The sequence below is a fragment of the Narcine bancroftii genome, chromosome 6 (assembly GCF_036971445.1).
Source record: "Narcine bancroftii isolate sNarBan1 chromosome 6, sNarBan1.hap1, whole genome shotgun sequence".
NCBI lineage: Eukaryota > Metazoa > Chordata > Chondrichthyes > Torpediniformes > Narcinidae > Narcine > Narcine bancroftii.
In genome coordinates this window covers 16021854-16035871 of record NC_091474.1, presented here as the reverse complement: position 1 = coordinate 16035871, position 14018 = coordinate 16021854, and the positions used below count along the sequence as shown (strand labels likewise).

The window sequence follows — 14018 nt, the reverse complement described above, 5'->3', positions numbered from 1 at the left end:
GCTCCAATGGATGTTGAGGATGGAGCGGAGACAACGCTGGTGGAAGCGTTCTAGGAGCCGTAGGCGGTGCCGGTAGAGGACCCATGATTCGGAGCCGAACAGGAGTGTGGGTATGACAACGGCTCTGTATACGCTTATCTTTGTGAGGTTTTTCAGTTGGTTGTTTTTCCAGACTCTTTTGTGTAGTCTTCCAAAGGCGCTATTTGCCTTGGCGAGTCTGTTGTCTATCTCATTGTCGATCCTTGCATCTGATGAAATGGTGCAGCCGAGATAGGTAAACTGGTTGACCGTTTTGAGTTTTGTGTGCCCGATGGAGATGTGGTGGGGCTGGTAATCATGGTGGGGAGCTGGCTGATGGAGGACCTCAGTTTTCTTCAGGCTGACTTCCAGGCCAAACATTTTGGCAGTTTCCGCAAAGCAGGACGTCAAGCGCTGAAGAGCTGGCTCTGAATGGGCAACTAAAGCGGCATCGTCTGCAAAGAGTAGTTCACGGACAAGTTTCTCTTGTGTCTTGGTGTGAGCTTGCAGGCGCCTCAGATTGAAGAGACTGCCATCCGTGCGGTACCGGATGTAAACAGCGTCTTCATTGTTGGGGTCTTTCATGGCTTGGTTCAGCATCATGCTGAAGCATCATGCTACACACTCTACTGGTCTATGGGTGCTAATATTTGTGTAAATCACACTGGTCAATGAATGTTTTCAAAAGGTTTGCTTAACTACACCTTTGTTCAGCTTGAAGTTGTCTGTCATAATGGGGATTATTTCAGATTTGCTGCATCATGTAGAAAGTTGGAGAAACATTAAATTACCTTATTATTGAACTTGGCATGTTTAATTGCATAATGATACTAACACATTGCATTAGATTCAGAATTTATTATTTATTTATTGAACATGTCATGAAATTCTTTAGTTCAACTGACCTAAAAATGTTTTGCTGCTAATTTTTGTTTGTACTCAGCATCTGGTGCGTCTCATGTCAGTGTCCAATAATAATTGGCCGGCATTGATGGACTCCAGTTGTCCTGATACCACTTTCCAATGATCGCAATGTCCTGGTGAAACCTTTTGCAGTGTTCAATACTGACGGCACCAAGATCAGCAGGGATGAAGTCCAAGTGCGAATGCCGAAAATGAATTTTCATTGATATATTGGACTTCGTGGATTTGAAGTAGACTTAAAACATAACAGGAAATTACAAAAATGTTATTTCATTTTTTAAAAAAAAAGCAGTATGTGATAGGAAATATTGTCATTTTTGTGATACGCGGCCCAAAAGTGTTAAGGAAGAAAAATCATTCTTGTCCAGTGTAATTTGGCATGAGTTTGTGGGAAATGTTTCTTTGAAAGTAAATCCAGCTGTGGTAGCTGAGTAGTACCGTACATTCTGTACAATCTTGTTTGTTTTCAGTATCTTTTAACCCAGGTTCCTTCAGCATTAAATAAAAGATTGTAAAACTTCTATGTTTAAAAATATAGATCACTTTATTCTTTAATTGATTTTATTTCTAGTTTCACAAGTGTAGAAGGAGTGGTAGCTAAGTCATTGACAATCTTCTCATAAATGGGATCATACTCTGCAACTCAGTTTTGTATGCAACATCTGGGGCCTATGATTTAACGGCTGACATTGCATTTGAGATATGCGCAACAATGATGACTGTTGAGATTATGTAGGTCTATCTGCTAAACATGAGGAATAAAATCAATAGCATAATTAGGAGGCAGTTATGTGTGTGTGTTTGCTCTATATCATAATTCCATTAACCCAACACCCAACCCCAACCAACCAATTTTCCCCTGCAGCCGCTGCAACTGTGTCTGTCTGTCCCGCATCGGTCTTGTCAGCCACAAACGAGCCTGCAGCTGACGTGGACTTTTACCCCCTCCATAAATCTTCGTCCGCGAAGCCAAGCCAAAGAAAGAAAAAAGAAAAATTCCATTTGTAATTGTTCCATCATGTTTGTCTTTGCTGCCATCTTGTGGCACTAATGGAATGAAGCAAGTGCTTTCTTTAAAATATGAGAGGTTTGGAGCTCACTTGACGTGTATGTTGTGAAGACACACAATTATCCCAGGGAAGGAGATGAATTCGTGAATTGAGCGACCACAACCCATTTGGTAATGACTTGCTGAGAGGTATATGGACAAGAGAGGTGTGAAGGGTGATGGGCCAGGTGTGGGTCAATGGGACTAGGTGGGAGAAGGTGTTTGGCATAGACTAGAAGGGCCAAACTGGCCTGTTTCTGAGCTGTAATTGTTATATGGTTATAGTAAGATTTTGAGGTAACATGTTCACAAGTTACAACATCAAAATAGCCAAAAACACAAAGCCACAGAGGCTGTCAAAATTATCACATATTTTATTCTTAATTTTCTGAATAACCCTATTTAAAATCAATTAAAATATTTTTAAATGCAAATGAAAAATCTTAAAAGTAATTTTTAAAGTAATATTACAGCAAGCACAAATAACTTCTCAAGGTAGAGAACAGTTATAAAATTTTCAATTCATCTAAATGGACTTAAGAGTTGATCACCAGATCAAACCTTAGAGGAGGATTCTTGAGCAGATTCCCTAATTTCAATGCTGGGGAACTGCAGCAAATTCATGACCAACCACTGGATTCCCTTCTGTGTCTGGTGGCAGAAAACAGCTGGGAAACTGAAGGCAAAGCTCAGGCAGTAAGATCACCACTTTATGTTTGCAAATGAGTGCTGAACAAATTAGCGTTGTGATGAGAAATGACAGGTCAGACTCCCCTCGATGCAGGGTCTTGACCCAAAATGTCCGCCATCCCCTTATCTACATGAACGCTGCTTGACCCACCGAGTTCTTCCAGCAGTTTACTCCAGTTTCCAGTGACTGCAGTTGCCTATGAAAGATAAAGTTCAGGTAAAATTATTTGAAAAGCGATTGGTTTAAAGAGCAGAGTCCGCAGAGATCACAGCAACTATTTCCAATAAAAATAGGATTTCTCCAGGAAAAAGCAGCAAGAGAAGGATAGTCAGGGTTGATAACAAATTGCCTAGAATAGGTAAATGTACTTCATTGATCATTCCCATCAAGAAAATAATAGAAAATAAGAAACATATATTGCATGGGAGGTCAGTAGTGATCAATCTTTATTGTTGGGTGTTTTCTAGTAACAAAAATGTTACTTCACCTGGCTACTGTTCAATTTATGTGCAGGTTTTTTGTTTATTGATGATACAGTAAACCTCCTGGTAACCAGAATTCAAGCAACCTGCAAAAAGAAATTTGAAGAAAATAAATAAAGAGTTAACATAAATAAAAATTTTAGATTTGTATAAGTAAATGTTCTCTGAAGTAACACAAACATTTGGTGAAAATGGGAGCAAATACAGTATTCAGCCAGTGGAATGCCTTGGTCATGCATTGCTTGTGGCAGCTGTTTAAATAAAGTTGTGTTTGAATAAAATGGTATTGCCCAGGATGAGGAGCTGGTTGATGTCGCTCGCCATTGGGGTGACTTTCTTAAAGTGTCTCCTTATCCCTGCTTAGCTAAAGTCTTTATTAGTATATTATTAAGTACATTTGTAAGGCTTTGTCTGTAAACTTTGTGGGATGGGGGGGGGGGGGGGTAATTATCTATGTTATTGTTCGTCTGGAACAATAACATAGATAATTACCATGGAAGGGGAGGAACCTGCAGATGCAGCAACGGTTAAATATTTTCAAAGAATGTGACTGAAAATAAAATAAAATGCTTTAAAGCTTTATATATTCATACATCATACAAGTGAAATTTGTTCATTGTAGGTGTAGTACAGTATTTTTTGTCTTTTAAACTGTTTATTCTTAATTCAGGTGTATAATTTAGGCATTGAAGGAGTTTCAAGTAATCATAAAATACACTTATCCGACATCTACCAATCCCCATAGATTACGGATACCAGGGTTTTATTGTATTCACTTTTATGTTCTGGTTACCCATTGTTTCTACGTGCTCCTGCCCCACTGAACTGATATTATCTGACCTCGACTCCATTTTGTCTCTCTGGGCCCAGTCCCTTCCTACCTACATTCTCGATACATCACATGCCCTCCACTTCAACAACTTCCAATTCCCTGAACTCGACCACTTCATTTTCACCTCGTAGATATCCAGTCTCTATACACCTCCATCCACGATATTGAAGGACTCAGCAGTCCTTTATTCCTTTCTCAACAACATACCCAACTAGTCCCCCTCCACCATCACCCTCCTCCACCTGGCAGAACCTCTTCTCACTCCCAATAACTTCTCCGTTGACCGATCCCTCTTTCTCCATTTCAAAGTGGTATCGATGGGTACCCGCATGTCTGCCTTTTTGTTAGCAATGTGGAGCAATCCAAGCCTACACAGGCAAGGCTCCTTAACTCTTCCTCCGCTACATTGACAACTACTTTGGTGCTGCCTCTAGCACCCATGATGAGTTTGTCAACTTTATAAACTTTGCTGCTAACTTTCACCCCAACCTCAAATTCACTTGGTCCCTCACCTTTCTCAATCTCTATCCCATCTTGGAAGACAAACTCTCTCCAGACATGTGGTAAACCACTGTAATGTATAATTATCTAATAAAGCATGCCTATTGGCCAGATGTACCTGTGGCCCCTCCCCACAGACTCCTGTATAAAGGTGGATGTTCCACAGCCCCCTGCAACTCGGTACAGGACAGCCAAACAGTAAGGATATGCTATGTTCTCAAGTGAATTAAAACCTGTTGGTATGTCCACAATAGTCTCCTGTCTGATTGATGATGCATCGTCACAGTTACCTCGACTACACCTCTTCACACACTGCCCCCAGAAAGGATACTATTCTTTTATCTCAATTCCTCCATCACCATCGCATTTGCTCCCAGGGTAAGGTTTTCTATTCCAAACATACCATCCTTCTTCAAACAATGTGCCTTCCTTTCATATTAGAGTCCCTTTGAACATGCCTGGGACACCACTTTTTTTCCTTGGAGTGCTGTAATTGTGAATATTCATGTATTTCCATATGGTCATTTTTACCTTCCATATGGTAATTTAATGTATCCGATTGGAGTTGCTTTTTATTTACATGTTCAATTCAGTATGGGCAGAGGGGGCAGAAGGGGTGTTTCAATGCTGGGTGACCCTATGCTGTATATGGTCACGAAAATGCTCTTGCATCAGTGAGAAAGGCACTTCTCCTGAATCAGGTCAGTGATCAGATTTACTGTCTAGGAACTTTAAACTGATTGCTGTGTTACTTGATTGTTGTTCAAAGTTGAATCTATATGGCCCCTCAGCTGGCTGGTGGAGGAAATAAACACAAATTTAATAGCATGTTAATGCCCAAACATTTAAAAAAAAGTCATATCTGAGTGGGTCTTGCAGTGTAACACAGGTTTACAGACAGCGCATTGTCAACTACAGGTATCCATTAGAAAACATTTCTCCTTATTACTTAACTATTTTTGTACTTTACTGAAATATGTTTGTTATTGCACCAGATTTTTGTGATGAGAGGTTGTATCCAAAGTTTAAATAATATAGATTTAAATATTACAATAGACCAATAAATGTGGGAAAATTTGTGTAGGGATTTTATGACTAGTATTATCAATGTAAGATATAGATTAGTTTAATATAATTTTTTTACATCAATTATATCTTACACCACAGAAATTGAATAGATTGAAATCAGATTTATCAGCTCAATGTTTTAAAGATGTAGGATCTTTTATGCATTCAATGTGGTCTCGTCCCAATGTGAGACCTTTTTTGGTGACTATAGGTAACTTTTTGGAACAAGTTACAGGAGTTGTTTTTCCATCAAGTCCCTATTTATTTTTATTACACAATATTGAAGGCACAAATCCTAAATTGAAACTATAAACTTATCAATTGAAATTTGTTAAAATAGCATGAGCAAGAAACTGTATTTCAATTACTTGGAAATTAGATATATCTTTAACTATGCCAAGGTGGCATACTGAAATTCAAAGTTGTATTCCTTTGGGGGAAAAACACCCATAATTTAGGAAATAAATATACTCTGTTTTTACAAATATACTCAAATAGTGATGTTCTTTCTGTCCCTCTAGCCCTGCAGAATTCTCCTCTATTAGTTTATGTTAGAACTAACGAGCTGTACTTAGCGAAATCTCTCTCTGCAATCTAAAACCTTTTGCTTATTTTTATTTCTTCATACATTTTATACCTATAAATTTCTAATTTTTTCAATTTGTATATTTTGGGGGGGGGGTTGGGTGAGAGAGAGGGGTTCATGGGGTGGGGTGTAAACCATTATGTATGTAATCAATTTGTTTTTTATATCTATTATAATGATTGTAGTTACTGCATGTATGGAATATTAAATATTTTTAAAAGATAGTAGTATTCAACAACATTCACCGCACATCTCCGAGCAGTCTCTAATTATTCCGCGCACTTCCTCCCCAACACTTGGGCTGTGAGTCCTCCCACCTTGTCTCACCAGTTAGTTCCTTTGCCCCCTGTGTTATTTCCACTGGCTCCACTCAGCCTCTGATACCAAAGGAAATGGTGCTCTGCCTCAACTCTTTCCCCCCCCCCCCCACCCCCGCAAGGCCTGAAGAATTACTTCCTCCTCTTCACCTACCCCCTCAAATGCTGACCTTTCTCCTTCACTCTCGAGGTCTGATTTCCCCCACCTCACTCTACCCCTGATTTACCCACAACATTCCAAGTTCTGACTCCCCACCCTCCTCCACTCCATTAAGGAGTAACTCAGCAGGTGTCATGCAACATCAATAAGTGTACATTGCACTACAATCACAGTGTTCATTCAGCTGCTCCACAGCAAAATCTCTTCATGAGACTCAGATTTCAGAGTTTACTGTCAGACTACATTCATGACATCACGAATAACCCTGAAATTCTTTTTCCTGCAGGCAAGGCAGAATTTCTGGGCAAAAAAAAACTGTACTCCACATACACGTGTAAACAAATGAAGAAATATAAACAAACTGGTTGGAGGAAAAAAAAATCAATAAAGCACAAAAGTAGGAGTCCTTAAAAAAAGTCCCTGATTGTTGTTGAGGCATCTGATGGTGGAGGGGGAGCAGCTGTTCCTGAATCTGGTGGTGCGAGTCTTGTGGCACTTAGACCTCTTTCCTGATGGCAGACGCCAGAACAGAGCGTGTGGTGGGTGATGTAGATTCTTGATTGCCGCTGTGCTCCAACAGCAGCCTTCTCTATAGATGTTCTTGATGGTGGGGAGGGCCAGTGATGTCCAGAGCTGTGTTCACTACCTTTTGCAGAGCTTTTCATTCGGGTATCGGAGTTCCCATACCAGACCACGATGCAGCAGGTCAGCACACTTTCCACCACACACCTGTAGAAATTTGCCTGAGTTTGTGATATCCTCAGCAAACTCATGAGTAAGTAGAGGCACTGATGTGCTTCCTTCACAATGCTATTAGTGTGTTGGGTCCAGGAAAGATCTTCCAAGATAATGAGTGCCCTGAAGAAATTCTCCTCTCTTCAAAGGGAGTTCTGTGAGAGTGTCTCTCAGTGCCCCCCTTCTGCAATCCCTGCTACTCTATGATCATGTCCAGCTCTTTGCTCTTCTACTTTCCCACCCATGACCTATTGGTCTGTGCACTTTTTTTCCTCCCCAACCCCACCACACCTTTTCATTTCAGGCACCTGCGAGCTCCCTGCTTATCCTTGATGATGGGCTCAGACCCGTTGATCTGGACTCCTCTCCCTACTATTCCTCCGTCTTTATTCTGACGCCTTCTTGTTCTTTGCTTATATCCCAAAGAAGGGCTCAGCCCCAAAACATTTTTCCCTTCTATGGACACTGTGAGATTGCTGAGTTCCTCCAGCATTTCTATGTTTATACTGCAATCAGAACGTCTGCAGATTTCTGAGTTTCACCTCAAACATTTATTACCCTTTGCTTCCTGTAAATGCTGTGTAACCTGCTGAGTTTCTCCAGCACCTTTGTGTATTGCACTACAACCCTACCATTTGCTGACTTTCCTAGGGATTTGATTCCTTTCCCCACATCCCCAGGGTTTCTGATTCCTCCTCCTGCTCTCTGATGCACCCCTGGGTTGTGATCCACCCCAGTCACCATCTCCCAGCTCCTCCTGACTCACCTGTCGACCAGTGACCCTTCCACGCATGCGCCAAGGTCAACGTTGATCACAAAATATAGGATCAGAAGTCAGCCCATTGGCCCATCGAGTCTGCTCTGCCATTTTAATCATGAGTTTAGCTCTACTCCCCAGCTTTCTCCCCATAATCCTTGATGTCCTGACTAATCAAATACCTGTCAATCTCTGCCTTAAATATACCCAATAACCTTGCTCCCACAGCCGCCTGTGGCCACAAGTTCCAGACTCACAACCACTGTTCTCCGTCCGCACATGTTGTGCAACCAGCTCAGAAAGGAAATTAAAGTGTGCTCAAAAGGTTAATTATTTAACAACAAACTGAACAAAGTAGTTCAAAATATAAAATAAAATCTTAATGTTCCTTCATAGATTACAATCATACTTATATTAATACATGCCAGTACAGTTTTACTAGCCATGAGACAGGCTGTGCCAAAATGATCTTGAACAATTTCAGGTTTAGATTTGCACAAGCATTCCATGCGCGCACATACTTGTCACAGGGAAAAAATATTTGCACAGCATAAGATTTTTGCGCACACCAACTACTAAAACTTACTCATGATTCTGTGACTAAGGAATTTCCACGTCTGTTTTAAAATGACGCCCTTTCATCCTGAAATCATGGCCTCAAGTCCTAGACTCCCCTATACTATGGGAAACGTCTACTTTGTAATGGCCTGTTTCCGTGCTGTAATTGTTATGTTATGTTATAATTATTTAAGAAAAGGTTGGACAGGTATATGGATGAGAAGATGATGGAGGGTTATGGGCATTGTGCAGGGAGGTGGGACTAGAAAGGGGTGTTTGGTTCGGTGTGGACTAGAAGGGCCTAATGGCCTGTTTCCATGCTGTAATTGTTATGTTATGTTATTTGAAATGCCTCTATGGTGATGTTTCCTCCATTGTATGTAATTATTGTTGGCTACTGTATTATCTGGAGCTGGCCTGCCCATTGATGACTCCACCCCCATGGTCCTGGACCATAAAGGTCGAGCCACCTCTCACTTCTGTGAGAGATAATAGAATATAGGACGTAAAGCTAGTATGAATGAAATAAGGAATACTAGAGGAAGTTAAGTAAGTGCTGAGTAGGGATGAATTCCGATAAGAGTGTGAGGAAGGGTTACGCAAGTATAATAGAATAAGGGTATTATAGTGAAAGACAGAATTAGCAAGTTCTGCATATAGAATTAGTAAGTCCTGGGGGTTGAGATGTGTGAATAAGGACAAAGGCAGATTCATGAATAAGGACAATGACATGATGGGACCCAGACAGGATACCCCATGGTCTTTCAAGTTTACAGAAACTGCACGCAGGCAGACAGAATTACTAAATGCCAAACCAATCCAGGAGGCAGAAGAATGTTAGGGGGGGAGGGTACCTCTACACTGAAATGAACTGTATAAAAGTTGGATGAGCCCCAGTTAGTGTGTGTATTCCCAGGGTAAGGGGAAGCACCCAACTTTGCATTGTTGTACAATAAAAGTTCTTTGTTCTCAATTTTTGTCTCGAGCGAAATCTGTGAAGGTACTTCTGTTTCTCACACTTCCTATACCTGGATCCAGGCCAGCAAGTTTGAAGCCTATTGTTCCCTCAGCCTAGTCTTGGTGGTAACTAGGCACTTTCAGGTGGCCAAAATACCTGATGTAAAGCCTTCTATTCTACCCCTATGCGGCCGTCGGGTGGCCACCTGAAAGTGGAGAACCCGGCCAGGAGGAGCACTGACCTCACCCTCCTCCTGTGGGTATATCCTCCGGCTCGGAGAATCCCCCGTCGCACCTGAAGGCAGCAGTGGGGCCACGGCCACCGTCCACAGGAGCCGGCGTTCGCTCGGATGCCGCTCTCCTTCGGTGTCAGTATAGTATTGCTGTCTTCTCCGTGGCCACCCCCCACCCACCCACAAGCCGCGTCTGCCGGGCCACCTGAAAGCGGCTTCTGAGAGTCCACCACAGCCTCGGTGAGGTTTTGCCCCTCCATCTAGTGCAGCCCAACAGCCATCAGTTGTTCCTCAGGTGCTTGCCCCTTTCCATCCTGGTTTCCCTTCTCCAATAAGGTGGACAGAATGCCTCACCATGACATCCTTGCCCCCCCCCCCCCCCCCCCATAGGCTGTCCCTCTGGCAATGAATTGCATTCACCACTTGTCACTCGAATAAATAAATAGAAAGGACGGCCACTTTGATCTGAACCCCCCCCCCCCCCCAAACCAGGGCGAGGTGGCCAGCCCGAGCTCTTCGGCGAGACAGGCGCTGGCCAGGGCACCTAGCGGCGGGGGCCTCGGCCGTCATAAATGCGGCTGCGCGGACGGCGGCTGCAGCGCGAGGGACCGGCCGCCGTGGCTCCGGGAGGTGGACCTCCGGGTCTTGGAGGAGGAGGAGGAGGAGGCCGCCGCCGCCGCCTGAAGACGCCATGTACTGCCTGCAGTGGCTGCTGCCCGTGCTGCTCATCCCCAAGCCGCTGAACCCGGCGCTCTGGTTCAGCCACTCCATGTTCATGGGCTTCTACCTGCTGAGCTTCCTCTTGGAGAGGAAGCCGTGCACCATCTGCGCCCTGGTCTTCCTCGCCGCCTTCTTCCTCATCTGCTACAGCTGCTGGGGCAACTGCTTCCTCTATCACTGCGGCGGGGCCCCGCTGCCCGTCTCGGCGCACGACCCCAGCATCGTGGCCACCTAGTCCCGGGCCCTGCTCTCTCTCTCTCTCGCCCTCCTCCAACCTCCGTTCGCTCCTTGGGCAAGTGGGCCTGGGTGACTGGACGCTTCATTCACCGGGGACGAGTTCCTGCATCTTCCTTTCTTGCGTCCCAACAGCAAACAAACAAGAGAATAATGCCTCCTCTGTGAAGGGCAACTTGCATGGATGGCCACTGCTGCGAATTGCTCCTGGCACTTGGCTCAGGAGCGTGGAAGAAGAGGCCTTTTTGCAAGCATTATTGAGAGGCAGAGGGGTCAAGAAATTGTCAGGATCTACTGTCTGTCTGCCAGCTCTCAAGTTGTTGAGCAGGACTCTCAAGATGCTTTTTTTCTGGTTCATGATGTGCAAGAGTTGGGAGATCTTGGTGTTCCTAATGTTTAATTCAGGGAGCATGTACATTTTGGGGGGGGGGGGGGTATTTTGTGTGTTTCCTGCCCTTTCTAGGACAAGGATGCTATTTTTGCACAAACGTGTGAGCTGAAATAGTATCGCTTCGGTGTTTAAAAATGCAGGGATTTCAGTATAGGTTGCAGTTGAAATGTTTCAGTTTACACATCCCATTTATCTTTGTCACAGTGGGTTTGCGATTTTTGAAAAGTACAAGTTGGATATTATAAATAGTGTTGGCAACCTTGTTATGAAACCTCCAGGTTTTTTTTTCCTCCCTCCCTCTCTCTCGTGCCACCAGGAAGCTCGTTTCATTCATCGTTTTGACTTTTATTTTTGGATTTGTAAGTGAAATGAGCTGCCTAATGGGGAAAATTGTTCGGTTGTGATATTTCCACTGATGTTTTGATCATGTTTAAACCCATTCGTGCACTTCCATCTGCATCTGTGATGTGCGAGCGTGTTGCATGATGCAGTCGACAGCACCAAATGTTTTTAAATGAGCATCAGAAAATAAAACGGGTTTACAGCATTACTTGCATTTTGATTTTTTTTTATTTCAATCAATAAGATGTGTGCATCATATTTTCATTTATCCAGGCTTGATCAATGATGTAATTATTGTCTTTGATTTTACTAGGTCAAGTAACAAAGAAGGAACCACATTTTGATTTGATTGCTTTTTATTTTATTTCTTTTGGGTCCATTAACTAATGAGGTTTTAAACTATTGGTTACATGTATCCTGACTTCAGAAATCACTTTGATCTACTGTTTCCAAATACCCTTTCCTGTGAGCCCTTGGTCCAATAAAAATTGGCAAAATAATCCCACAGTGGAGAGCCATTACTTGTATTTGTTGAAATATATTTTCCTTCTGTCATGCTGTTAATGATTTCTCTAGCCGCAACTATGACAAGGTTGCTTTGTCCATTTGTCTTATCCCCTAACTCAACTTGGTAGGAGAAAATGATGCACAAGAGTAGAACCAACATAAATGTTCTGTCCGAGTGTGAATTTCATGCATTATTTCAGGATCATTTCTGGGTTTTTAAATGTGTGACTCAACTTGACCATTATTAAGCATTCATGGTAAAAATTTGTGATTTTTGTTTTATTTTAAAAATAAATCGAATTTTAAAAAAATTTCCGAGAAACAATAAATGCATTCTCTCACTATCTAGCTGATCAGTAGATAAGGCTGCAGCACTATTTTTCTGCAACATGCATAGGCCTTGATGTTTCTGCTCTGCTAGTGTTTTATTTCTGCCTCCCCCCCCCCCCCCCCGAGAAATGCAATTAACTGTATTGTGCAATGTCAAATTTCCAAAAAGAAAAAGTGTCTGACAGGGCTGTATGGAGGCACGGCAATTGAGGCTGCTGCAGTGACCTGGCTTCAATCCTTATCCTGGGTGCTATCCATAGATTCAAATTGAATGTCCAAATTCTGCTCCAGGTAGTTTTTTTTGGCGTGGCAGGCAAATTGCAAGAGAGTTGGTGGGAATGGAAGTAAAACAAAAGTCTGCAGACACCGTGGTTGAAATAAAAACACAATGCTGGAGAAACTTAGCAGGTCCAATAGGGTTATAGAGCAAATATAAAGATACACAACCAGCATTTCGGGCTTGAGCCCTTCATTAAGGTAATATTTTCCAGGGAATACAGTGAGGGAATGAGAATGCTTTGAGAGCTGGTATAGATGAACCAAATCTTGTTATTTAAAAAAATATATATTTGGTTTTCAGAAATAATTGGGAATTTTTTAAATAGTTTACATTGGGAGAGAACTACCCAATTTTTCAAGGGTTTGCAAAATGTTTCAAATGATCTGATCGTTCATTGATAAGATAATTATCGTTAACAGCAATATTGATTGCTTATCATTAACTGTTACATGGTAACATATACAAATGGCTAGAACCCAAGTGTGATTTTTTTTTTTTGCCAATGAGAAACAAACAGTTACATCTGTTTTAGTGGCTTAACATAGTTCTGGATGAAACGGGAGCCCAACAGTTATGCGTTGAATTTTCACTCTAAGTTTGAATTTGTAATCCGTTATACATAGTAGGAATGCTAGAAATACTGCCATGAAATGTCAGTCTGGTCATGTCTGTTCTTTCAAGATACGCTAACCTTGAGCTTGATGGTTTTCCCTTATGACGTGGCCAGTGGTTATTGCATAATTATCATTGTTTAGATAGGTTCTCTATGAATATTTGTTGCACATTCCTAATTATTGAATGTGCTTTTTTTAAAAAAAAAGGTTTATAACAGTGACCAAGGTTGAAACTTGCTAAAAGGTCGAGAGTTAAATGAGATTCAGGTGAGGAATAAAGTGCATGTTGCAATGAATTTGCGGTCCTGCTGAGTATTTTGTACTGTCATCCCTATAAATTCAGGTGGCCAGCAGGCTTGATGAAGAAAATTATCAATTTCCTGTACTCTGCCATTGAGCCAGAATGCCAATGAGGTTCAAAACTGCTCTCGCTTTCCTTTTCGAGGCATCGTAAATGTTGGTCATGAAATCTGACTAGAACATTGGACTTTGAATGTAGAAAGTTTATTTTTATTGGATCATAGTTCATTATAAAGGACTGGTAACAACAATATAGACACAGTCATTATGAATGACAGGCATTTGAAACTCTGGTAATATAGCTCATGGAAATTAAAATAGTAATATTTTAAATTAAAATAATAATATTTTGCTGCTAAACAGACTTTCGACATGTAACACTTACAATTGGATTTATGGAAGTTTCAGGAAAACGTTCAAGCTTCCTTTATTG

The 14018-nt window shown here is 41.9% G+C and overlaps 1 protein-coding gene and 2 long non-coding RNA genes across 3 annotated transcripts in view; 2 read left to right on the top strand and 1 right to left on the bottom strand.

The window, feature by feature from the left end:
- Positions 1-1294: 1294 nt before the first annotated feature.
- Positions 1295-10062, bottom strand: LOC138735756 (uncharacterized). The gene is made up of 3 exons (XR_011339933.1): positions 9877-10062; positions 3169-3249; positions 1295-2877 (listed from the first exon to the last, which is right to left on the bottom strand). It is a non-coding gene; the product is annotated as an uncharacterized lncRNA (long non-coding RNA).
- Positions 7055-14018, top strand: part of LOC138735757 (uncharacterized) — a 33509-nt gene continuing 26545 nt past the window's right edge. Inside the window, exon 1 of the long non-coding RNA XR_011339934.1 lies at positions 7055-7166. This is a non-coding gene — a long non-coding RNA (uncharacterized lncRNA). The remainder of the gene's footprint in view (positions 7167-14018) is intronic.
- Positions 10378-11759, top strand: blcap (bladder cancer associated protein). Its single transcript, XM_069884111.1, has one exon. It carries the CDS (start codon positions 10559-10561, stop codon positions 10820-10822), a length of 264 nt encoding a protein of 87 aa, XP_069740212.1. The 5' UTR covers positions 10378-10558; the 3' UTR covers positions 10823-11759.